At 55.5% G+C, this 22,870-nt stretch overlaps 2 protein-coding genes across 11 annotated transcripts; one reads left to right on the top strand and one right to left on the bottom strand.

Moving 5' to 3' along the window:
- Window positions 1-1,252: 1,252 nt before the first annotated feature.
- Window positions 1,253-22,486, bottom strand: GPR137 (G protein-coupled receptor 137). Of its 8 annotated transcripts, none has more exons than XM_015434530.4 (8): window positions 21,972-22,486; window positions 3,859-4,230; window positions 3,726-3,775; window positions 2,794-3,019; window positions 2,525-2,674; window positions 2,271-2,399; window positions 2,018-2,136; window positions 1,253-1,705 (listed from the first exon to the last, which is right to left on the bottom strand). In XM_015434530.4, the coding sequence occupies exons 1-8, from the start codon at window positions 22,062-22,064 to the stop codon at window positions 1,546-1,548; spliced, it is 1,299 nt and encodes a 432-aa protein (XP_015290016.2). In that variant the 5' UTR covers window positions 22,065-22,486; the 3' UTR covers window positions 1,253-1,545. The 8 variants fall into 8 exon arrangements, with proteins under 8 accessions (XP_015290016.2, XP_065385501.1, XP_065385502.1 ...); XM_065529429.2 differs by lacking the exon at window positions 21,972-22,486 and adding an exon at window positions 5,350-5,930 and having other exon boundaries at window positions 1,253-1,599; XM_065529430.2 differs by lacking the exon at window positions 21,972-22,486 and adding an exon at window positions 5,350-5,930.
- BAD (BCL2 associated agonist of cell death) lies at window positions 5,309-22,800 on the top strand. 3 transcript variants are annotated; one of them, XM_005577427.4, is made up of 4 exons: window positions 5,309-5,667; window positions 6,366-6,560; window positions 21,206-21,396; window positions 22,299-22,800. In XM_005577427.4, the coding sequence occupies exons 2-4, from the start codon at window positions 6,374-6,376 to the stop codon at window positions 22,422-22,424; spliced, it is 504 nt and encodes a 167-aa protein (XP_005577484.2). In that variant the 5' UTR covers window positions 5,309-5,667; window positions 6,366-6,373; the 3' UTR covers window positions 22,425-22,800. The 3 variants fall into 3 exon arrangements, with proteins under 3 accessions (XP_005577484.2, XP_045226466.1, XP_005577483.2); XM_045370531.2 differs by lacking the exon at window positions 5,309-5,667 and adding an exon at window positions 6,036-6,141; XM_005577426.4 differs by lacking the exon at window positions 5,309-5,667 and adding an exon at window positions 6,036-6,099.
- Window positions 22,801-22,870: the final 70 nt, after the last annotated feature.

A 22,870-nucleotide genomic window follows, 5' to 3' on the forward strand; every position in this document is an offset into this window, starting at 1 on the left:
CTAGTAAAGGACTCCTAGCCATCAGACAGACCTGCCAGGACCATGGGAGCAGAGAGCAGTGACTATGCTACTAAGGACAGTGGAGAAGGGGGCCACTGGGAGGGCACAGCTAGGGGACCACCTGTACATCTGCACAAACCCACACCCTGGTAGGAAGATGGGGGCTGCTCAGTCACCAGGCCAACTCCCCGGCACGCCCTGGACTAACTCCTGGCTCCTAAAGACCAGGTTGGGGTGGTGATAGGGAAACAGGGCCTCCAGAAAGTCTAATCCATTGGGGTTAAGACTCAGTAGCTGCCAGGCATGGTACCTCATGCCTGTAATCCCAGCACTTTGGGAGGCTGAGGTGGGTGGATTGCTTGAGCCCAGGAGTTCGAGACCAGCCTGGGCAATATGGTGAAACCCCACCTCTAAAATAAAAAATTAAAAAATTAGGGCCGGGCGCGGTGGCTCAAGCCTGTAATCCCAGCACTTTGGGAGGCCGAGATGGGCGGATCACGAGGTCAGGAGATCAAGACCATCCTGGCTAACACGGTGAAACCCCGTCTCTACTAAAAAAAATACAAAAAAACTAGCTGGGCGTGGTGGCGGGCGCCTGTAGTCCCAGCTACTCGGGAGGCTGAGGCAGGAGAATGGCATAAACCCGGGAGGCGGAGCTTGCAGTGAGCTGAGATAGCGCCACTGCACTCCAGCCCTGACGACACAGCGAGACTCCGTCTCAAAAAAAAAAAAATAAAAAATAAAATAAATTAGGCAGGCTGAGGCAGGAGGATTGCTTGAGCCTGGTTGGTTGAGGCTGCAGTGGGCCATGATCGTGCCACTGCACTCCAGTCTGAGTGACAGACCCTGTCTCAAAAAAAAAAAAAAAAAAATCCTCAGTAGCCACATAACCACAGTAATGTGGGGCTGTGGGGCCTAGTAGAGGGGCCACATCCCTTGACCATTAGACAGAAGGCTTCCTAAAGATAGTAACAGTTGACGCAGGTCTTGAGGAAAGAGTAGGAACTGTTCAAGTGGAGAGGGATCTGGAGTTAGTGGGGCAATTCTGGGCCAGCAGAGCTTTGAGAACAAAGGCCTGTGTGGTCTCCTTCCCTTGCAAACTGCAGGCCCCTCCTCTCCCAGCCCACCAGCCTTGATGGGGTAAGTGGCCCCTGCCCAGCCTAGCAGCCCACTTCAAGGGCCACTGTTCAGCCTTAGGCCAAACAGGCAAAAGTGACAGGAACACAAGGCAGATGATAGACAGGTGAACAACTGTGGGGCGCAGACACTGTTTATTGAGTGGCAGGCACAGGAGAGGTAGCTGACTCCGGTGTGGAAGCGGAGGTGGCAGGTCATGCCAGGGTGCTGTGGGCATCTGGCAGCCAGGGCCACGCCCCCATCCTAGGGGGACGGCACAAGCTCACTATGACAGGAGCAGCAAGGAGCTGGCCAGAGGAGGGGGCAGCCACGACCCCCAGGATCCTGGGCAAGAAGTGGCAAACTTGGCACAGGGGCTTAGGGTGACGGGGACTGGGGCCTGGGTATTCTGTGGGGGAGGGAAGGGGATCACGTCTGTGGGGTGGAGTAGAGACTGTGGTGGTGGCCACCTGGTCCTGGCACCTGGGAGAAGAGCAGAGGAGTGGTCTTCGTCTGGCTGCCCCCATACCAGCCCGGCTCACGCCCGATGGCGCCATACCAGCTCCCAGAGCCTAGACTGCCTGACATACTGCAGCAGAGAAACAGGGTCAGTCTCAGGACAGTGACCAGGGCCACAGTCACAAGAGCTGCAGGAGGAACAGAGGCTTAGAACAGAACCCCTGTGACCTAGACCTTCGGGGCCCAGGGCAAAGTACATCTCTAGGCAAGGGATGGAGGCTTTAGCCATAGGAACCCAGGGGACCTCACCTAGTACAGATGGGGAAGCAAAGGCCATGGCAGGGGTGGAAGGGCAAGACCCGGCTCTCTCAGTCCCCCATAGCTCGATGGAGCCAAGTGGGTGGTGGGGGCAGGGGTACTGAGGCAGTGCCATGGCTCCTACCTGGTGCTCTCACCCCGGCTGTGCTCCCAGGAGCAGCCCTCATCTTCACAGTGCCCAGCCCGGTCAAAGAAGTAGGACCGGGAGGCAAAGACCTGCCCATTGAGGATGTGGCTGGTGCTCTGGAGAAGGAAGCCATCATCGATACTTACTCCTGTCCCACACTGTTCTCCCTGCCCATCCCCAGATGCCAACCCAGGATTCCCAGCATCTGCCCCTCTCCACTGGGCCCACAGGGGAGGGTGCAGACCCTTACCAGGTCCTGTGGGGGCCGGTGTACCCGGAAGAAGCCCACCAGCAGGGTGGTGGGCAGCAGCTCCCACACGAAGAGGATGAGGCCAAATACCAGGTAGCCTTTGTTCCCCAGGTCATTTACCAGGTCCGCCTGTGGGAAGGCAGGGGCTGGTGCCAGTCTGCAGTCACGCCAAGGGGGCAGTGGGACAGGGCCCAGGCCAGCTGGGGCCAAGGTGCCACGGCTACTAAGGAGGTGGCAGACATGCGTATGCCCACCTGATCAGACACATTGTACCAGTCGTAATCGAAGGTGTCCAGTCGGCTCTGGGGGGCCAAGGCCAGTGCTGTCAGGTTGTAGCAGGCCCGGCTGGCATAGAGCAGGACCATGGCTCCACCCATCGCGGCCGCCTGGCACACACTGGTCCCCTGGCACAGGTAACAACAGAGGACCCTCAGGGAGAGAAGGCTCCCAGCTTCCTCTACACCCTGAGAACCGCTGCCCAGAGATCCCAAAGGACACCTGGGCATCAGTGCTGCGGCCCTACCTTGGCCTCCAGGTAGATGCTAGTGGAGGGGGCCCGCCTGGCGACGAGGCAGAGGCAGGCAGCAAGAGACAGCGCACAGATGACGAACAGGGAGTCGCTCACCAGGACGCGGACAAGCAGCAGGGCCCAGGGCTGTGCCCGGCGCCGATGGGAGAGCACAGCACACAGCACGTTCACCAGCAGAAAGAGCAGCGAGGCCCCCACAAAGGCCCCTCGGACAGCCAGCCTGCAGCCACAGCACAGTCAGCCCGGGCCCTCAACAGCCCTCAGCACTCACCACCTGCCCCACCTCCTGCAGGAAACCCCAGTGTCCACAGAACTCAGGGCATCCAGTCTGAGCCCTGTTCCTCCATTCTTATAGATGGAGAAACTGAGGCTCAAAGAGGTCAGAAGGTGACTGACAGCCATGGTACCTCGGAAGGGGCACCAACTGGAGTCAGAAGTCTCCGTCTGAGCCCCAGCTCTGCGACCTTGATCCTGATGCCTTACCTGGCTGGGCCTCAGTTTCTTCATCTCTCAAGGGAGGAGAGTAGCCTCTCAGGGAAATTGTACAAATGAAAGATGGCTGGGAAAGCTCTTTATAAACCGTAAGACACTGTACAAATGACGAGGGCATTGCGGCCCCAGGTCACCCAGGAGTGCATATGGCTTTGGTGCTTCCATGGACTGGAGCCTCCAGCTCACCCTCCATGGTGGATGCCACTGGGTTCCTCTCCCTCACACTACCACAACCATTCCTATTCTTGTGCCTTGCAGATCTGCAACGCCTCTGCTGAGCCATCTGCGCCAGGTGCTTTAACTTTTCCAAGCTCTTCCACAGACATTCCCTGGGTTGTCTTTGTCTCAGCCCTGAGAGGTGGGAAGGGATCTACATGGGACTGTCCCCTGCCCCTGACCTGGAGGTTGAGCCCACCAGTGTCCCGAGTACTTACAAGCCTCGGCTCATCTCCGGCCGACGCTTCGCCTTGGCCTTGAACACCACCTAGGAGCAGAGATGCCCTTCACTCCCGTGGGTCCTTAAGGCTTGCCACCTCCCACCCCCCACCCGGGACCACAGTTGGTTACCTGGGCAAAGTAGAGGTTCATAAGCGTCAAGGTGAAGAACTGCAGGCAGACGGGGCAGCAGTAGAGAAGCCAGAAGGGCAAGGGCCCCAGGCGGTTGGCGCGGGGAGTATCTCGGAAGTAGAAGGAGAAGAGAGTGGTACGCAAGGCAGCCCAGAGCAGACAGAGGGCCAGGAACACCGTCTGATAGCTGAGACGCTTGTGCCCATACAGAAGCACCAGCCAGAGCTGGGCATAGACGGAGAAGAAGAGCAGGGCATACAGGGTGGTGTAGGCAGCCGTCAGCCCCAGGGTCACAGCAGGTGGCAGCGCAGGCACCAGCCCGGCAGCAGGCACCAGGCCAGACAGGTTACTCTCCATGTCAGGGAGGGAGGCCTGAATCCCGGAGACAGAGAAGGAGGGGCTGTCGGCAGGGCCAGGGTAATAAATACGGAGGGGTGGGAATTGCAGGGTGCAGAGAGGGAGATGGGGCGCTGAGGAGGAAAGAAGTTGTGGCTGACAGGCCCCTCCTCCTCAACAGAGAGACCCTTGCCCTTGGGGAACACGGGCAGCCTGGGCCCCAGGCCCCTCACTCAGGGGCATGGAAGGGCAGTCTCTTCTCTCCAGGGCAGACCGGGTGGGGGTTGGGGGTGTCTCCTCCCTGGGCCTACCCCAGAGTCAGGGATGGGGGGATGCAGAGGCCCAAGGAGCGGAGTCCCTGGCCTCGGTCGCTCGTGTCGTCCTGGCTGGAGGGGGAGAGCCAGCCGATGCCCGTCGGGTCAGGGCAGCGGCCGCTGCAGGGGGCGCCCAATGCCCCGCTCTCCCCCTCCCCAAGCTGGGGGAGGCTCTCCTCCAGTAATGCGGATGGGGAGGGCCTCTGCCTTCTGTCCTTGTAATTCTCGAAAGCTGCCCCCCGCCCAACCCCCCCCCACCGCGTCCACTCTCCAGCCTCAAGGGGCGGGAGGAGGCGGATGCCAGGTCCTCAGGCCGCTGATGGGAGAGCCGGCTCAGGTCGTGGGGACCCGGGGCTCCGGCTCCCCGGCTCCCGCTGCTCCGCCCCCTCCTGCGCCTGCGCGGGCGCTGTTCGCTACGCAAATTGCGCAGGGGCCCGACCGGCTCCGCAGTCCAGCGCCGCACCCGGCGTGAAACCGTACGAGAATTGGCGCGAGCTGCGCCGCTGGCGGGCGCCCGGGGTTACGGGAGGCGGCTGGAGGGCGGCCGAATTGCGGGGGCCGTGCCGCATCCAGGGGGTCCCCGGGTGGGCTGTGCCTGGGCGGTCCGCCTTAACTTGTATGGGGGGCCGCCAATTCCCACGCTCCTCTCTCCTATACCCAAATCGGGGTCGTGCCACCCAGCCGGGGGCGGCAACGGATTCCCGTCCCTCGGCCTCTGAAGAAAACTTCCGCCCATAGCCAAGATGGCCCCCGGGCCCCGCCCCCGGGCCTGAACCCGCGGAGCCCCGAATCCCCAGCGCGGGCCCGCCCCCCGCCCCGGCGCGCCCGCGGCCCTGCTCACCTGGCCGGCCGCCTGCCAGGCCTGAAGCCCCCACGGATCCTACGGTCCACCCTCACCGGGTCCCCGGCCCTCCTCCCGCGCCCGGGCAGCCATCCCAGCCAGGGAGGAGGTTCCTCTCCTTATCTCCAGTGCCCCCGAGGTGGCGCGGGAGGTGTCCCCCGAGGCGGGCGGCGCGAAGCTTCCACGCCTGGGAGGAGGAGCGGGGAGCGGGACTTTCCGACCGGGCACCCAGTCCAGGCGGAGCGGTAACAATAGCAACAATAATCGCATCCGACGGCTGAGCTTCAGTTGTGGCTGTGCCAAGCGCCTTCGCCCGCAGTAATCACTCCCTTCACAAAGTTTTCACTGGCTCCTGGGGGAGCTGTCACTATCCCCACTTCACTGGGGGGAAACTAAGGTCCAGAGGGGCTGAAGGACTTGTTGGCAGAAGTGGGTCTCCAGGTTCCAAATGGGGACCCCAGAGAATCCCTCTCCTGCTCCCACACACGTCCAAGGTGTGAGGCAGCGAGGATATGAGCACCAGGGCTGCAGGAGGGAGAAAAAAGGCTGCGGGCGAGTAGCCGTAGGTCCGGCGGGGAGGCGGGGCCGGGCCGGGTTGACCCCGCCTCTGGACCTACCCGAGTGACGTTCCGAGAGGTGATTGGGCCAGGTCGCTGACAGTTCCCGTTGCCCAAGCAACTAGGGCCGGGAGCCCGGGGTGCAGGAGGGAGGCGGCAGGCCCGGGTCAGGGGCCTCGAGATCGGGCTTGGGGTGAGACCTGTGCGCCGTCACCACGGGCGGGGCGGGGCCTGGGTAGGGGCCTGGGTCCACCAGGGTTCTAAGGGGAGATTGAGGCCCTGAGCCGACAGCATCAGCTCCCTGCCAGGCCAGACCCAGCAGACAAATGAGGGCCCGGGAGGCCTGGCGGGCCTGGGGGCCCTAGGGTGGGAGAGGGAGCCAAGGGTACCTGCCTCTGCCTTCCAGGGCCACCGTTGGCCCCAGCTGTGCCTTGACTACCTAACATCTTGTCCTCATAGCCCAGAGCATGTTCCAGATCCCAGAGTTTGAGCCTAGTGAGCAGGAAGACTCCAGCTCTGCAGAGAGGGGCCTGGGCCCCAGCCCCGCGGGGAACAGGCCCTCAGACTCCGGCAAGCATCATCGCCAGGCCCCAGGCCTCCTGTGGGACGCCAGTCACCAGCAGGAGCAGCCAACCAGCAGCAGCCATCATGGAGGTAAGTACCCCACCACCTCCACCTGCCGGGTCACCTCACCCCCAGCCCACTGGCTCCCTGCATCCCAGTTGTATCCACGGGCACTGAAGGCTTTGGGTCGGTCCCTAACCTCTCAGAGCCCCAGTTTCCTCTTTTGTAAAACAGAGCAATTAATAACCACCATTGTAGGACTGTTGAGTTAATTAGCAGGAACATATAGGATGCACTTGATTACAGAGCTGGTGCACATTAAAGCTAAAAAATGGTAGCTGCCAGGCATGACGGATCACACCTGTAATCCCAGCACTTTGGGAGGCCAACGCAGGAGGATCGCTTGAGCCCAGAAGTTCAAAGCCAGCCTGGGTGACTTAGGGAGACTCCATCTCTTAAAATATGTATATATATATATGGCAGCTCTCAGTGTGGGGCCAGGACAGAAATTAGTGACAGGCAGGCAGGCAGTGATCCGAAAAGGAAAAGGGGCCTACCTAAGGCCATACCTGCCTGGCATTTCTTTCCTTAGAAGGTGGGGGCTGGAAGACTCCTTGGTGCCCTGCCCCAGGCTACATGCTTTCCCTGGGATTGGGCCTTCCAGCTCCCAGATGTGTTCTTTCTTGCCCCGAGGCTTGCGCCCACAGCAGGCCTGTCCTGGCACAAAGGCCAGGGGCAGGTGACCTCAAGGGGCAGACGGTCCTCCCAGACAGCAGGGCTGTGTGGGGTGGGAAGCACAGGCTCCAAGATGGAAGGATAGACACTGGGGTTCAGTGTCCATTTCTCAGTAGGCTCCACCACCCCTGTGCCCAGCACTGGCCTTGGCACCTGGAACAACAACATATATCTTCTGAACACAAAAACCAGGTCAAGCCAGGTGGGGTGGCCCATGTCTGTAGTCCCAGCAGCTCAGGAGGCTGGCTTGAGCCCAGGAATTCAAGACCAACCTGGGCAACATAGCCAGACCCCATCTCTAAAAATAGAAAACTAGGTCATGTCACTCTGGCACTGAAGCTTAAACGACCTCCTTCCCATTTTCAGGATTAAGAAGGCTTAAGAGGCCTCCTTCCCCTCCCTCTCTTACGCACAAACACACACACTCAGTTCTCTCAGATTGGATCCCATAGCTTGCTTTCTTTTTTTGTTGTTGTTGTTTTGTTTGTTTTGAGACAGGGTCTCGCTCTATCACCTAGGAGGGAGTACAGAGGTGTGGAGTACAGAGGTGTGACCTCAGCTCACTGCAGCCTAGAACTTCTGGGCTTAAGCGATCCTCCCACCTTACCCTCCCAAGTAACTGGGAATACAGGTGTGTGGACTACACCTAGTTAATTTATTTTTAACTTTTTCTTTTTTTTTTTTTTTTCTGAGACAGAGTCTCACTCTGCCACCCAGGCTGGAGTGCAGTGGTGCAATCTCAGCTCACTGCAACCTCCGCCTCCTGGGTTCCAGCAATTCTCCTGCCTCAGTCTTTCAGGTAGCTGGGACTACAGGCATGTGTCACCATGCCCGGCTAATTTTTTGTATTTTTAGTAGACATAGGGTTTCACCATGTTAGCCAGGGTGGTCTCTATCTCCTGACCTTGTGATCCGCCCGCCTCGGCCTCCCAAGGTGTTGGAATTACAGGCGTGAGCCACCACGCCCGACATTTTTCATGTTTTCATTAGAGACGAGGGCAGGGGCGGGTCTCCTTTTGTTGCCCAGGCAGGTCTCAAACTCCTGGGCTCAAACAATCCTCCTGCCTCAGCCTCCAGAACAGCTGGGACCACAGGTACATGCTGCCACACCAGCTCATTTTTTATTTTTTGTAGAGGTGGGGTCTTGCTTTGTTGCCCAGCCTGGTCTCGAATTCCTGGGCCCAAGAGATCCTCTCATCTTGGCCTCCCAGAGTGTTGGGATTACTGGCGTGAGCCACCATGCTCGGCCTCCACAGCTTTCTTTAACTTTCTGAGCTTGCACTTGGCTGTTTTTCTGCTCACAAACTCCCCCTGCTTTCTGCCCCCCGCCACACACACTCAGCATTGACTTGTGTCTCAGAGTGAGTGTTCACCATGTGACACAGGTTGTTCCAGTTGCTAGGGGGACCTCGGTGAACCCAAGCATCAGGAATCCTTGCCCTCGTGGAGCTTACATTCTAGTGACGTGGTGGGTCCATAAGCAAACAAGCACAAAAGTGCATCCTATCATGGATGAGAAGATTTGTATGGGGGCAGCATGTAAGAGTTAAGAGAAGCTGGGCGCGGAGGCTTACACCTGTAATTTCAACACTTTGGGAGGCTGAGGCGAGCGGATCACAAGGTCAAGACATGGAGACCAGCCTGGCCAACATGGTGAAACCCCATCTCTACTAAAAATACAAAAATTAGCCAAGCATGGTGGCATGCACCTATAGTCCCAGCTACTCAGGAGGCTGAGGCAGGAGAATCACTTGAACCCGGGAGGCGGAGGTTGCAGTGAGCCAAGATCACACCACTGCACTCCAGCCTGGCAACAGAGTGAGACTCCGTCTCAAAAAAAAAAAAAAAAAAAGAGTTAAGAGAATCCAGAGTCACGGGGCTGGGGGAGTGATGGTAGCAGAGGTGGTCAACACTCACTTGGTGAGAAGCACCACTGGAACCAAGGCCACAGGGATGATGGGAAGAGAGTTCCAGGCAGAGGGAAGGGCAGGTGCTAAGGCCCTGAGGGCAACACCTGCTCCCAGCTAGGGTGGGCCTAGAGGAGGGGGTTAGGAAAGGGTCTTTGGAGACCTAAAGGTGGAGGTCATTGTAAGGACTCTGACTTTGCCTTTGGGTGAAAACCTGGAAAGGCTTTGAACAGAGGCAGCATGGTCAGATTTAGACATTCAGAGAGTCACCAGGGAGGTGGTGAGAAGTAGCTGGCCTCTGGATTTATTTATTTATTTATTTATTTTTTTTTTTTGAGATGGAGTCTCGCTCTGCCGCCCAGGCTGGAGTGCAGTGGCCGGATCTCAGCTCACTGCAAGCTCCGCCTCCCGGGTTCACGCCATTCTCTTGCCTCAGCCTCCCCAGTAGCTGGGACTACAGGCGCCCGCCACCTCGCCCGGCTAGTTTTTTGTATTTTTTTTTTTTTAGTAGAGACGGGGTTTCACCGTGTCAGCCAGGATGGTCTCGATCTTCTGACCTCGTGATCCGCCCGCCTCGGCCTCCCAAAGTGCTGGGATTACAGGCTTGAGCCACCGCGCCCGGCCTATTTATTTATTTATTTATTTATTTTTATTTTTTTGTTGAGACAGAGTCTCGCTTTGTCGCCCAGACTGGAGTGCAGTGGCCGCATCTCAGCTCACTGCAAGCTCCGCCTCCCGGGTTCACGCCATTCTCCTGCCTCAGCCTCCCTAGTAGCTGGGACTACAGACGCCCGCCACCTCGCCCGGCTAGGTTTTTTTGTATTTTTTAGTAGAGACGGGGTTTCACCGTGTTAGCCAGGATGGTCTCAATCTCCTGACCTTGTGATCCGCCCGTCTTGGCCTCCCAAAGTGCTGGGATTACAGGCTTGAGCCACCGCGCCCGGCCCTGGATTTATTTTTAAAGCAGAACTGGCAGGATCTGCTGATGGACTGGATGTGGGGTGCGAGGGAAAGAGAGGAACCAGGATGATGCCAAGGAATTTTAAAAAAATTATTAGGCTGGGAGCGGTGGCTCACACCTGTAATCCAAGCACTTTGGGAGGCCCAGGCGGGCGGATCACGAGGTCAGGAGATCGAGACCATTCTGGCTAACATGGTGAAACCCTGTCTCTACTAAAAATACAAAAAAAAAATTAGCCGGGCGTGGTGGTGGGCGCCTATAGTCCCAGTTACTTGGGAGCCTGAGGCAGGAGAATGGCGGGAACCCGGGAGGCGGAGTTTGCAGTGAGCCGAGATCACACCACTGCCCTCCAGCCTGAGACAGAGCGAGACTGTCTCAAAAAAAAAAAATTATTGTTGGCTGGGCGCGGTGGCTCATGCCTGTAATCCCAGCACGTCGGGAGGCCGAGGCGGGCAGATCACTTGAGTTCAGGAGTTCAAGAGAGCCTGGCCAACTTGGTGAAACCCTGCCTCTACTACAAAAACACAAATTAGCCAGATGTGGTGGTGGACAACTGTAATCCCAGCTACCTGGAAGGCTGAGGCAGGAGAATCACTTGAACCCAGGAGGTGGAGGTTGCAGTGAGCTGAAATTGTGCCACTGCACTCCAGCCTGGGTGACAGAGCAAGATTCCATCTCAAAAAACAAAAAATAAATAAAAATAAAATAAATTATTATTAATTTTAGAGATAAGGTCTTGCTATGTTGGCCAGGCTGGTCTTGAACTCCTGGCCCCAAGTGATCTTGGCCTCCCAAAGTGCTGGGATTACAGGCATGAGCCACAGAGCCCAGCCAACACCAAGGAATCTGGCTTGAGCATCCAGTAAGATGAAGTTGCTTTTAATAGAGAAGAAACACTGAAGGGTGGGGAAGGATCTGGAAGCCACCCTAGAGGGTGGGCTAGAGGTGGCTTTTTTTTTTTTTTTTTTTTTTTTTTTGGAATGGAGTCTTGCTGGGATTACAGGCATGTGCCACCATGCCCAGCTAATTTTTGTATTTTTAGTAGAGACAGGGTTTCACCATGTTGACCAGGCTGGTCTCGAACTCCTGACCTCGTGATCCACCTGCCTCGGCCTCCCAAAGTGCTGGGATTACAGGCATGAGCCACCACACCCGGCCACTAGAGGTGGATTTTAAGCATCTGGTGGGATTTTTAGCAGGGTGCTAGTGGGAGCTGGCCGGGAGTTAGAGTCAATCAGAGTCGTGCTTGTCTCAGCCCAGTTAGGGGTAGGGGCTTCAAGTGTGTGCAAAGGAAGGAAGGGTAGGTGTGGGGTCCAAGCTGGCTGAGCTTCAGGGAAAGTAGCAAGCCCTGGGAAGCCGCAGCATGGTTGGAGTTGGGGTCCCAGGGGTATGATCCACACAGGTCGGGTCAGCTGGTGGGAAGCTTGGGATGGAGTTATTTGATGGTGACAAGGCCTAGGTTATGTCCCTGGGAATGAGTCTGAGGGGAGAGTGGGACAAGATCATGATAGAAGGAGTAGCAAGGTACAGAAAGGAGATGGGGTGCTGGTGGAGTGGCAGAAGACAGGAGTAACATTCTGCACTGGCCAGGGACTTGACCCAGGAGCAGGGCATGGGAGGGGCCTGCAAGGTAATAAGGAGCAAAGCGGGCGACACCTCCCCCCACCCCCAGCTGCAGACCCGCAGGAAAGAGGGCTGCGGGAGAAGACAGCTGCTAGGTGAGGACAGAGCTGGATTTCTGAACCTTTTGATGTAGTTTTCAGTGTCTCCAAAGCAAGTGATTTCCCAAAAGAGATCAGCAGGCCGGGCGTGGTGAGGCGGGAGGCTGAGGCGGGAGAATGGCGTGAACCCGGGAGGCGGAGCTTGCAGTGATCCGAGATCACGCCACTGCACTCCAGCCTGGGAGACACAGCGAGACTCCGTCTCAAAAAAAAAAAAAAAAAAGAGATCAGCAAGTGCCAGTGCCCTTCCAGAGCCACGGGGCGTCTGCCCCTCTACCTGCGCAGAGCAGCTCACACTTGTTCGGTCACTTTTCACAGCCCCTGCCACCAGGCCCCTGCTGGAGGCTAAGGTGCCCCAGGGCAGGGACCGCAGCCACCTTGTGCTGTGACAGCCCACACAGCCCAGTGTCTGAAACAGGTGTGGACAGTGGAGAGACAGAGAGAAGCAGCCCAGTGCTAGCCCTTGGGCCAGACTGCAGGTTCAAATGTGGCTCTGCCCTTCCTAGCAGGTTGAGCTTGAGCAGGTTAATGAACTCCATCTACCTGAGTTTCCTCATCTGTAAGCGGGAATAGAACTAGTCCAACCTCGCAGGGGTATAGCAAGGACCTGATGAGTTAATACAGGAAAAGTGCTTGGAAACAGTGCCTGGCACAGAGGAGGGGCTAAGTGTTTGCTGCTCTTATTATTAGTACTGACATTGTTATTAATTTATGTATATATTTTTATTATATATATATTTATATATATGTAAATATATATATAATTTTTTTTTCCCCAAGATGGAGTCTCGCTCTGTTGCCCAGGCTGGAGTGCAGTGGTGCAATCTCGCCTCACAGCAATGTCTACCTTCCAGGTTCAGGTGATTTTCTTGCCTCAGCCTCCCGAGTAGCTGAGACTACAGGCGCACACCACCACACCCAGCTAATTTTTTTGTATATTTTATTAGAGATGAGGTTTTGCCACCTTGGCCAGGCTGGTGTCTCACTCCTGACCTCAACTGATCCTCCTGCCTTGGCCTCCCAAAGTGCTAGCCACCACACCCAGTCAGTAATTTTTTTTTTTTTTTTTTGAGACTGAGTTGAGCTATGTTGCCCAGGCTGGAGAGTGCAGTGACATAATCTCGGCTCACTGCAGCCTCCGCCTCCTGGGTTCAAGCAATTGTCCTGCCTCAGCCTCCCGAGTAGCTGGGATTACAGGCGCCCGCCACCACGCCTGGCTAATTTTTTGTATTTTTTTTAGTATAGACGGGGTTTCACCGTGTTAGCCAGGATGGTCTCGATCTCCTGACCTCGTGATCCACCCGCCTCGGCCTCCCAAGGTGCTGGAATTACAGGCTTGAGCCATCGCGCCCGGCCCAGTATTTTATATATTTATAAAGCCTTGAATTTCTGGGCTCCAACCATCCTCACACCTCAGCTTCCTAAGTAGCTGGGACTACAGGTGCACGCCACCATGCCTGGCTAATTTTTTATTTTAATTTTTGTAGAAACAAGGGTCTTTCTGTGTTGCTCAGGCTGGTCTCAAACTCCTGGCCTCAAGCAGTCCTTTTGCCTTGGCCTCCCAAAGTGTTGGGATTACAGGCATGAGCCAACACATCGGGCCTACATTTTAAAATTGTGCACAAAAATCCAAAGAACTATATTTTGTAACATGTGAACATTCTATGAAATTCAAATTTCCAGATCCCTAAAGAAAGTGTTAGTGGAACACAGCAAGGTGCAGTGTATTCATTTACACATTGATTATGGTTTCTTTTCAGCTCTGGCCACAAAGCTGAGTGGTTGTCACAGAGACCATGTGGCCCACTGAACCCCCTTTATAGAAAACATTTCCGGCCGGGCGCGGTGGCTCACGCCTGTAATCCCAGCACTTTGGGAGGCCGAGATGGGCGGATCACGAGGTCAGGAGATCGAGACCATCCTGACTAACATGGTGAAACCCCGTCTCTACTAAAAATACAAAAATTAGCCGGGCGCGGTGGCGGGCGCCTGTAGTCCCAGCCACACGGGAGGCTGAGGCAGGAGAATGGCATGAACCCGGGAGGCGGAGCTTGCAGTGAGTGGAGATCGCGCCACTGCACTCCAGCCTGGGAGACAGAGCGAGACTCCGTCTCAAAAAAAAAAAAAAGAAAACGTTTCCAGCTAACGGGAAAAGGGAAAAGAAAGTGAACAAACATTTACCAGCCGGCCTTAGTAGCTCATGCCTGTAATCCCAGCACTTCGGGAGGCCGAGGCAGGAGGATCACTTGAGCTCAGGAGTTCAAGACCAGCCTGGGAAAGATGGCAAGACCCTGTCTCTAAAAATTTTTTTAAATTAAAAAATGAGCTGGGCATGGTGGTGCCTGTAGTCCAAGCTACTCGGGAGGCTGAGGTGGGAAGATTAATTGAGCTTAGGATTTTGAGGCTGCAGTGAGCTGAGATCGTGCCACTGTACTCCAGACTGGGTGACAGAGACCCTGTCACTGTTTTTTAAAAAGAAAAAGGAAACATTTGCCAACTTTAGAGTGCTTTCTGATTTTATCAGCTCTGAGCAAGACTGGGGATTGTTCTCTGCAGGCCTGAAGGGGCTTCTGTCCTGGAAGGCTAACGTCAAGGCCGAAGCCTGCAGGTGCCAGAGGCTGACAGGCTGCAAGTGTCTGCCCAGGGTGGGGTGGCAGCACTGGCCACCGTGACGTCAGCCTCCCCCAGCAGCAGATTGTGTGTGGTCGGTATGTGGTTGGGGCAGGATCCAAACCCAGCCCTGCCTGATGGCAGAGCTTGACTGCTTCAAACGGTCTAGAACACCACTGTTTTAATTAAGTGTGCAATTCAGCGTGCAAGAGTGTTGTAATTAAGTGTGCCCCTGTTTCCTCATCTGTAAAACAGGGAGAGCTTGGTATTCTCCTTCTTGGGAATCTGAGGACTCTGAAAATCCCAGTGCAAGGATGCTCGCGGAAGCATCAGCACGGATGTCTGCCCCAGCCACTGACTCAGAAGCCCAACACGCAGAGAATGTAAAGCTGAAGGTGCCATGCTGGGGCCTGGGGCACTTCTAGCCACAGCCACCATCCCCCGCTTCCACACCCCAGCCCCGGGCCAGGCTCTAGACGGATGGCAAGAGTGGGCAGGCCTGGGCACCCACCCACGCTCGCACCCAAGGAGGAGCCACACCCCCTTCCTTCCCCAGAGGAGGGAGAGGCTGGCCCAGGCCCTGCCCCAGCCCTCCCCTTCCCCCAGGGAATTCACAGGGTTTTTTTCCCCGTAAATAGGACACTTTTTAAAAATTCAGTTTAGGGCTGGGCATGGTGGCTCAGGCCTGTAATCCCAGCACTTTGGGGGGCCGAGGCACATGAATCACCTGAGGTCAGGAGTTCAAGACCAGCCCCACCAACATGGTGAAACCCCGTCTCTACTAAAAATACAAAAATTACCCAGGCATGGTGGCAGGCGCCTGTAATCCCAGCTACTCAGGAGGCTGAGGCAGGAGAATCATTTGAACCCGGTGAGCAGGGGTTGCAGTGAGCCAAGATCACATCACTGCACTCTAGCCTGGGTGACAAAGCAAGATTCCCTCTAAAGAAAAAATACATACATATATACACACACACACACACACACACACACACACACACACACATATACACACACACACATATATATACACACACAAATATATATATATATTTGTACTTACATGTATATAATTCAATTTACACAAATGGGTGTCATCTTGATAACAACTGGCTTGTCATTGCTAAGTCCACGAATTTGGTGAGAAACTCCCACCCCATAGGACAGGCTCCCGGCAGAACTGGTGCTAGCAGAACGCCCAAGGGAGCCTTCCCCAGCCTAAGCCTCCAAGGCAGCCCACGGTACAGCTGAGAGGAGCCTGGGGCATGACAGCCAAGCACACAGCCCCTGAAGCCACATTGGTTGGGTTGGGATCCCAGCTCTGCTACCTACTAGCTCTGTGACCTTGGGCAAGTTACTTAGGCTCTCTGCCTTAGTTTCTTCCTCTGTAAAGTGGCAACCATGAGGAGCCTCCCTGATAGGGTGTGGCGAGGATCAAATGAATGAATACACAGGGAGGCTTCCGACCATCCACCGCACCTGGCCAGTGTCTTCTGCTTGTTCTGATCCCTGGGCAAGGGGCGGTGCCCAGGCCAAGTGCCTGGGTGCAAGTCACTCACCTTCCACCTGTGGGGCCTTGTGTCCGGCAAGCGCAGTGGTCCTGTGGCCCCACTCAGAGCTAGTGGAGGAGAACAGCTGCTGTTTCCTGCGTATTTAGGTGGCTAAGCAGGCTGTCCCAGTCACATGGCCTCAGGCAAGTTCCTAACCTCTGCCTCTGTTTCCTCATCTATACAATGGGGAGAGCTGGGTATTCCCCTCACTGGGACTCTCAGAGGCCTCAAGCTGTGAGGGGCAGGTAGGGGCTCTCCTGCTCTCATTTGTTGTCACGGTGGTCCTGGCAGATAGGGAACTGCCTCCATTTCACAGAAGACACTGGGGCCCCAAAGAGTCGGAAAATGGGCCAAGGTCAGAGCAGGAATTTGACCAGGGCCCAGCCCACCTAGCTGACCCCTGCTCCACATCCACCGCCCCACAGAACTGGAAATTACTCTGCGAACAGGCCTGTTCCGTCAGTGTCCCTTCTGTTCCTGGCTCTCCTGCCCCTATCCAAAATCCTTCAGCCTTCCAAAGTGCTGAGATTACAGGCATGAGCCGCCACATCCAGCTCTCATCTGTCATCTTTACTCCTGACCTAGTATGCCTCTCCCTACTGCCACCTCACTCCTCTAGGGGCTTAAGGAATCCCCACCTGACCTGGGGGCAGCTCCGGGCTTTGGTGATGCTCAGAATGGCCAGGCACTCTGATCACACCTTATCTTACCCTAGGCCTTTCCGGATTCCATCCTCTTGTTCCCTTCCTTGCTTTTTTTGTTGTTGTTGTTGAGACAAAGTCTCACTGTGACTCCCAGGCTAGAATGCAATGGCGAGATCTCAGCTCACTGCAACCTCTGCCTCCCAGGTTCAAGCGATTCTTGTGCCTCAACCTCCCTAGTAGCTGGGAATATAGGCCCACGCCACCATGCCTGGCTAATTTCTTTTTTTCTTTTTTTTTTTGAAACAGAGTCTTGCTCTGCCACCCAGGCTGGAGTGCAGTGGTACAATCTCGGCTCACTGCAACCTCTGCCTCCCAGGTTCAAGTGATTCTCCTGCCTCAGCCTCCTAAGTAGCTGGGATTACAGGCTCGCGCCACCACACCCGGCTTATTTTTGTATTTTTAATAGAGACGGGGTTTCACCATGTTGGTCAGGCTGGTCTTGAACTCCTGACCTCGTGATCCACCTGCCTCAGGCTCCCAAAGTGCTGGGATTACAGGTGTGAGCCACCACGCCCGGCCTTTTTTTTTTTTTTTTTTTTGTATTTTTAGTAGAAATGGGGTTTTACCATGTTGGTCAGGCTGATCTCGAACTTCTGGCCTCAAGTGATCCACCTGCCTCAGCCTCCCAAACTGTTGGGATTACTGGCGTGAGCCACTACGCCCACTTGCTTGCTTTCTTTTTCTTTTTCTTTTTTTTTTTTTGGCGATGGAGTTTCACTCTTGTTGCCCAGGCTGGAGTGCAGTGGCTCGATCTCGGATCACTGCAAGCTCCGCCTCCCGAGTTCACACTATTCTCCTGCCTCGGCCTCCCGAGTAGCTGGGACTACAGGCGCCCGCCACCAAGCCCAGCTAAGTTTTTTGTTTGTTTGTTTTTTGTTTTTTGTTTTTTTTTTTGTTTTTTTTTGTTTTTTTTTGTTTTTGAGACAGGAGTCTTGCTCTGTAGCCCGGGCTGGAGTGCAGTGGCCGGATCTCAGCTCACTGCAAGCTCCGCCTCCCGGGTTTACACCATTCTCCTGCCTCAGCCTCCGGAGTAGCTGGGACTACAGGCGCCCGCCACCTCGCCCGGCTAGTTTTTTGTATTTTTAGTAGAGACGGGGTTTCACCGTGTTAGCCAGGATGGTCTCGATCTCCTGACCTCGTGATCCGCCCGTCTCGGCCTCCCAAAGTGCTGGGATTACAGGCTTGAGCCACCGCGCCCGGCCTGTTTTTTGTTTTTGAGACGGAGTTTCACTCTTGTTGCCCAGGCTGGAGTGCAATGGCACGATCTCGGCTCACCACAACCTCCGCCTCCCAGGTTCAAGCGATTCTCCTGCCTCAGCCTCCCTAGTAGCTGGGATTATAGTCATGTGCCACCACCAGCCAATTTTGTATTTTTAGTAAAGACAGGGTTTCTCCATGTTGGTTAGGCTGGTCTCGAACTCCCGACCTCAGGTGATCCACCCACCTCAGCCTCCCAAAGTGCTGGGATTACAGGCGTGAACCACCGTACCCGGCCAATTTTTTTGTTTTTTTTTTTTTTTTTTTTTTTTTGAGATGGAGTCTCGCTCTGTCGCCCAGGCTGGAGTGCAGTGGCCGGATCTCAGCTCACTGCAAGCTCCGCCTCCCGGGTTCACGCCATTCTCCGGCCTCAGCCTCCCGAGTAGCTGGGACTACAGGCGCCCGCCACCTCGCCCGGCTAGTTTTTTGTATTTCTTAATAGAGACGGGGTTTCACCGTGTTAGCCAGGATGGTTTCGATCTCCTGACCTTGTGATCCGCCCGTCTCGGCCTCCCAAAGTGCTGGGATTTTTTTGTATTTTTAGTAGAGATGGGGTTTCGCCGTGTTAGCTAGGATGGTCTCGATCTCCTGACCTTGTGATACACCCGCCTCGGCCTCCCAAAGTGCTGGGATTAAACACGTGAGCCACTGCGCCCAGCCGCCTACCTGCTTTCTTAGTCATGTGTCTCATTTATGTGTCCTAGCTGGGACCCCTGGAGGCCCTGCACTGGCCCACAGGCCCTGCCTCAGGTCCTCTGAGGGGAGAAGAGACATTCTGATGGTTATCCCCCGCTTTCAGTTCCTGGCCTGTAATTTACCATCTCCAAAGAGCCTCCCTGACAGACATACTTTTCCATAAACACCAAGTATGTTCCCTACCTGCCTCTATTTTTTTTTTTTTTTTTTTTTTGAGACGGGTGCAGTGGCGTGATCTCGGCTCACTGTAACCTCTGCTGCCCAGGTTCAAGCGATTCTCCTGCCTCAGCCTCCTGAGTAGCTGGGATTACAGGCACCTGCCACCCCGCCTGGCTAATTTTTTTGTATCTTTAGTAGAGATGGGGTTTACCATCTTGGTCAGGCTGGTCTTGAACTCCTGACCTCGTGATCCCCCCACCTCGGTCTCCCAAAGTGTTGGGATTACAGGCATGAGCTGCCGCGCCCAGCCCCCCACCTGCTTCTCACTCTAACATTGTGCTCTGAGTGTTTGCTCCAGGGCGTGGTTCCAAGTCTTTATCAGTCTGGGTAGAAGAGTGGAGTTGGCAGCAGTCGAGAGATGGCATGGAGCACAGTTCAAACACAGTTCAAACAGTAGGCGGGCCTCTGAATAATAACCCATAGTGTATTTGCGGCCTACAAAGCACTTTCTTTTTTCTTTTGTCATTATTATTATTATTATTAGAGACAGAGTCTCGCTTTGCCGCCCAGGCTGTAGTGCAGTGGCACAATCTCGGCTCACTGCAGCCTCCACCTGCTGGGTTCAAGCGATTCTCCTGCTTCAGCCTCCTGTGGAGCTGGGACTACAGGCGTGAACCACCACACCTAACTAATTTTTGTATTTTTAGTAGAGACAGGATTTCACCAGTTTGAGGCCAGGATGGTCTCGAACTCCTGACCTCAGGTGATCCACCTGCCTTGGCCTCCCAAAGTGCTCAGATTACTGGCATGAGCCACTGCCCATCTGGCCTTCTTTTATTATTATTATTTATTTATTTATTTATTTATTTTGAGACAGAGTCTCGCTCTGTCGCCCAGGCTGGAGTGCAGTGGCGTGATCTCCGCTCACTGCAAGCTCCACCTCCAGGGTTCACGCCATTCTCCTGCCTCAGCCTCCCGCATAGCTGGGACTACAGGCACCCACCACTATGCTCAGCTAATTTTTTGTTTTGTTTTGTTTTTTTGTTTTTAGTAGAGAATGGGGTTTCACCATGTTAGCCAGGGTGGTTTTGATCTGACCTTGTGATCCGCCCACCTCGACCTCCCAAAGTGCTGGGATTACAGGCGTGAGCCACCACACCCGGCCTATAATTTTTTTAAATTAGTAGAGATGGGGTTTTGCGATGTTGCCTAGGCTGGTCTCAAACTCCTGAACTCAAGCAATCTGCCTGCCTCGGCCTCCCAAAGTGCTGGGATTACAGGTGTGAGGAATCACACCCAGCCACAAAGCACTTTCACATTTTTTTATTTTATGTGACCTTTACACAATCACTGGGAGTCAGGGCTAGGATTATCCCCTCATAAAGGTGAGGACACAGGCTCAGAGAGTCAAAGGCTGAATAGACAAGGGGAGAGACACAGAGCTCCACTGATAATCACTGGACTCTGGATTCCACCAAGCCTTTGGAACCTTCCAGCCTCAGGCCTCCACAGCTTCACAGAAACTGGGCAAGTCTTAACTCTCTAAGCTTCTGTCTTCTCACCTAAGCATGTTTAGTACTCACCTCCCAGGGTGGTTAGGAGGATAATGAGGGAATGTCTTGGCCTACACATAAGTGCACCATCAATGGTACCTAAAAACGTCAACAGTTCCAGACACTGTCTCCAAAGAAGGCTCTGGGGGGGATGCAGACATGTAGCGGACAGGTTCTTGTTCTCCAGGGGCTTTGCAGGTCCCTTGCAGAGGCAGCGTTCAATCCTGCCAGCTGTGGCAGGACACTTTCCTGTCCAAGGGATTGGCTTCCGCTGATGTAGAATAGACGCTATGAAATAGCTACCAACCCAGGGCTTGCCACGAAGCCCCATGAAGGTGTTGCACTAATAATATGCCTTTCTTTTTTTTTTTTTTTCTTCTGAGACAGATTCTTACTCTGTCACCCAGGCTGGAGTGCAGTGGCACGATCTCAGCTCACTGCAACCTCTGCCTCCTGGGCTCAAGCGATTCTCCTGCCTCAGCCTCCCAAGTAGCTGGGACTACAGGCGTGCGCCACTATGCCCAGCTAATTTTTGTGTTTTGAGTAGAGACGGGGTTTCACCATGTTGGCCGGATGGTCTCGATCCCCTGACCTCGTGATGTAACTAGTATTTCTTATGCCCTTATTTTGTGCCGGGCACAGGGCCTCACCCATTATTGGCACTCAGTAAGGATTCGTGGGATTAATGAAAAGTTAACCTGAATCTTCAACAAAGGCCCCAGAGCTTCCCTGGAACGGACTGGGGCTCCGAGAGGTGGACTGTGATGCGCCCCTGGAAGACCTACGAGTGGGCCTGCAGAGCTGATGGGGAGGGTTCAGGCAGGGCCAGGGACTTAGAGGAGCTGAGATTAACGTCACCCCCTACCCACTGACCCTCTCCAGGCGCTGGGGCTGTGGAGACCCGGAGTCGCCACAGCTCCTACCCCGCGGGGACGGAGGAGGACGAAGGGATGGAGGAGGAGCCCAGCCCCTTTCGGGGCCGCTCGCGCTCCGCGCCCCCCAACCTCTGGGCAGCACAGCGTTATGGCCGCGAGCTCCGGAGGATGAGTGACGAGTTTGTGGACTCCTTTAAGGTGAGCGCCGGACCCCCGCGTGCCAGGACCTGCAGTCCCAGGCCGCCCCGCGCCGGTCTGTCCCTTCCTTGTCCCAAGGCACGTCCGGATCTGATGTCCCACGATCCCTCCCCAACGCCGTCCTGCCCCTTCCTAGCTCCATAGCATTATGGGATTTGTAGTCACAAGACCTCCCTCTAACCACCCCCCCCCCCAGCTCTTCCGTTCCAAGTCCCAGAATTCCCCCCTCCTGGTGGTTGGATGTGGGGGTATGTGTGTGTGTGTGTGTGTGTGTGTGTGTGTGTGTGTGTGTGTGTGTGTGTGTGTGTGTGTGTGTGTGTGTGTGTGTGTGTGTGTGTCACAGGGCATGCTGGGACGTGTAGTCTAGCTCCCACTCCAGGCCAAAGCTCTTGGATTCCCCGAATTCTTGGAAGACTAGGCATGCTGGTATTTGTGCTCCTTGCTGGCACCTGTGCGCTCTGTCACCCAGGCTGGAGTGCAGTGGTGCGATGACGCCTCATCGCATCCTGGAACTCCTGGCCTCAAAGGATCCTCCCGCCTCAACCTCCCAAAGTACTGGGATTACAGGCGCTCACCACCACTCCCGGCCTTTTGATTCTTGAATTGCGGTCCCATCTTCTGGGTGCTAGGTCTCCAGCTCTGGCCTTTCCATTTAGGGCCCTAGGCATCCTCTCTTCCCGTCCCCGGCACGGAGTTCCTGGGATCTAACCAGTTCCCATTCCTGGGGGCCCGTGCGTCCTCCCGAGCGTCCCTGACCACCCGGCGTGGAGCCTCCTGGGAGTTGTGGCCTTCATTATCTCCCCCCGATCTCAGTTAGAGGAAGGCTCACGGAAGTGGAGAGCCTGGCACCAGCTGCCATGGTAATCTAACTCATGTAACTCTTTTCTCCCACAACCCGGAAGGGACTTCCTCGCCCGAAGAGCGCGGGCACAGCGACGCAGATGCGGCAAAGCTCCAGCTGGACGCGAGTCTTCCAGTCCTGGTGGGATCGGAACTTGGGCAGGGGAAGCTCCGCACCCTCCCAGTGACCTTCGCTCCACGCCCGGAAACTCCACCCGCTCTCACTGTCCTGGTCGGCCATCTTGGATATGGGCGGAAGTGCTTCCCTCAGGCCTTATGCAAAAGAGGATCCGTGCTGCCTCTTTCGGTGGGAGGGCTGACCCAGATTCCCTTCCGGTGCATGTGAAGCCGCAGAAGGCTTGGTCCCATGGGAAGTTTTGGGTTTTCCGCCCATAGCCGCCAGAAGTGGCTCGTGGCCCCGCCCTCCGGCCCCGGGCTACCTCCCCAAGTGCCTGCGCCAAGTCGTGAACCAGGCTTAACCGTTGCGTCACCCGGACCCGAGTCCCCGCGATGTCCCGCGGGCCGCGCTCACTACTAAATGTTAATAAAGCCCGCGTCTGTGCCGCCGAGCCTTTTCTGTGCGTCGACTGGGGCTCCGCAGGCCGGGTAGTGCTCTCACGGATACTTTCAAAAG

Source organism: Macaca fascicularis, chromosome 14, assembly GCF_037993035.2.
Source record: "Macaca fascicularis isolate 582-1 chromosome 14, T2T-MFA8v1.1".
NCBI classification, from domain to species: Eukaryota; Metazoa; Chordata; class Mammalia; order Primates; family Cercopithecidae; genus Macaca; species Macaca fascicularis.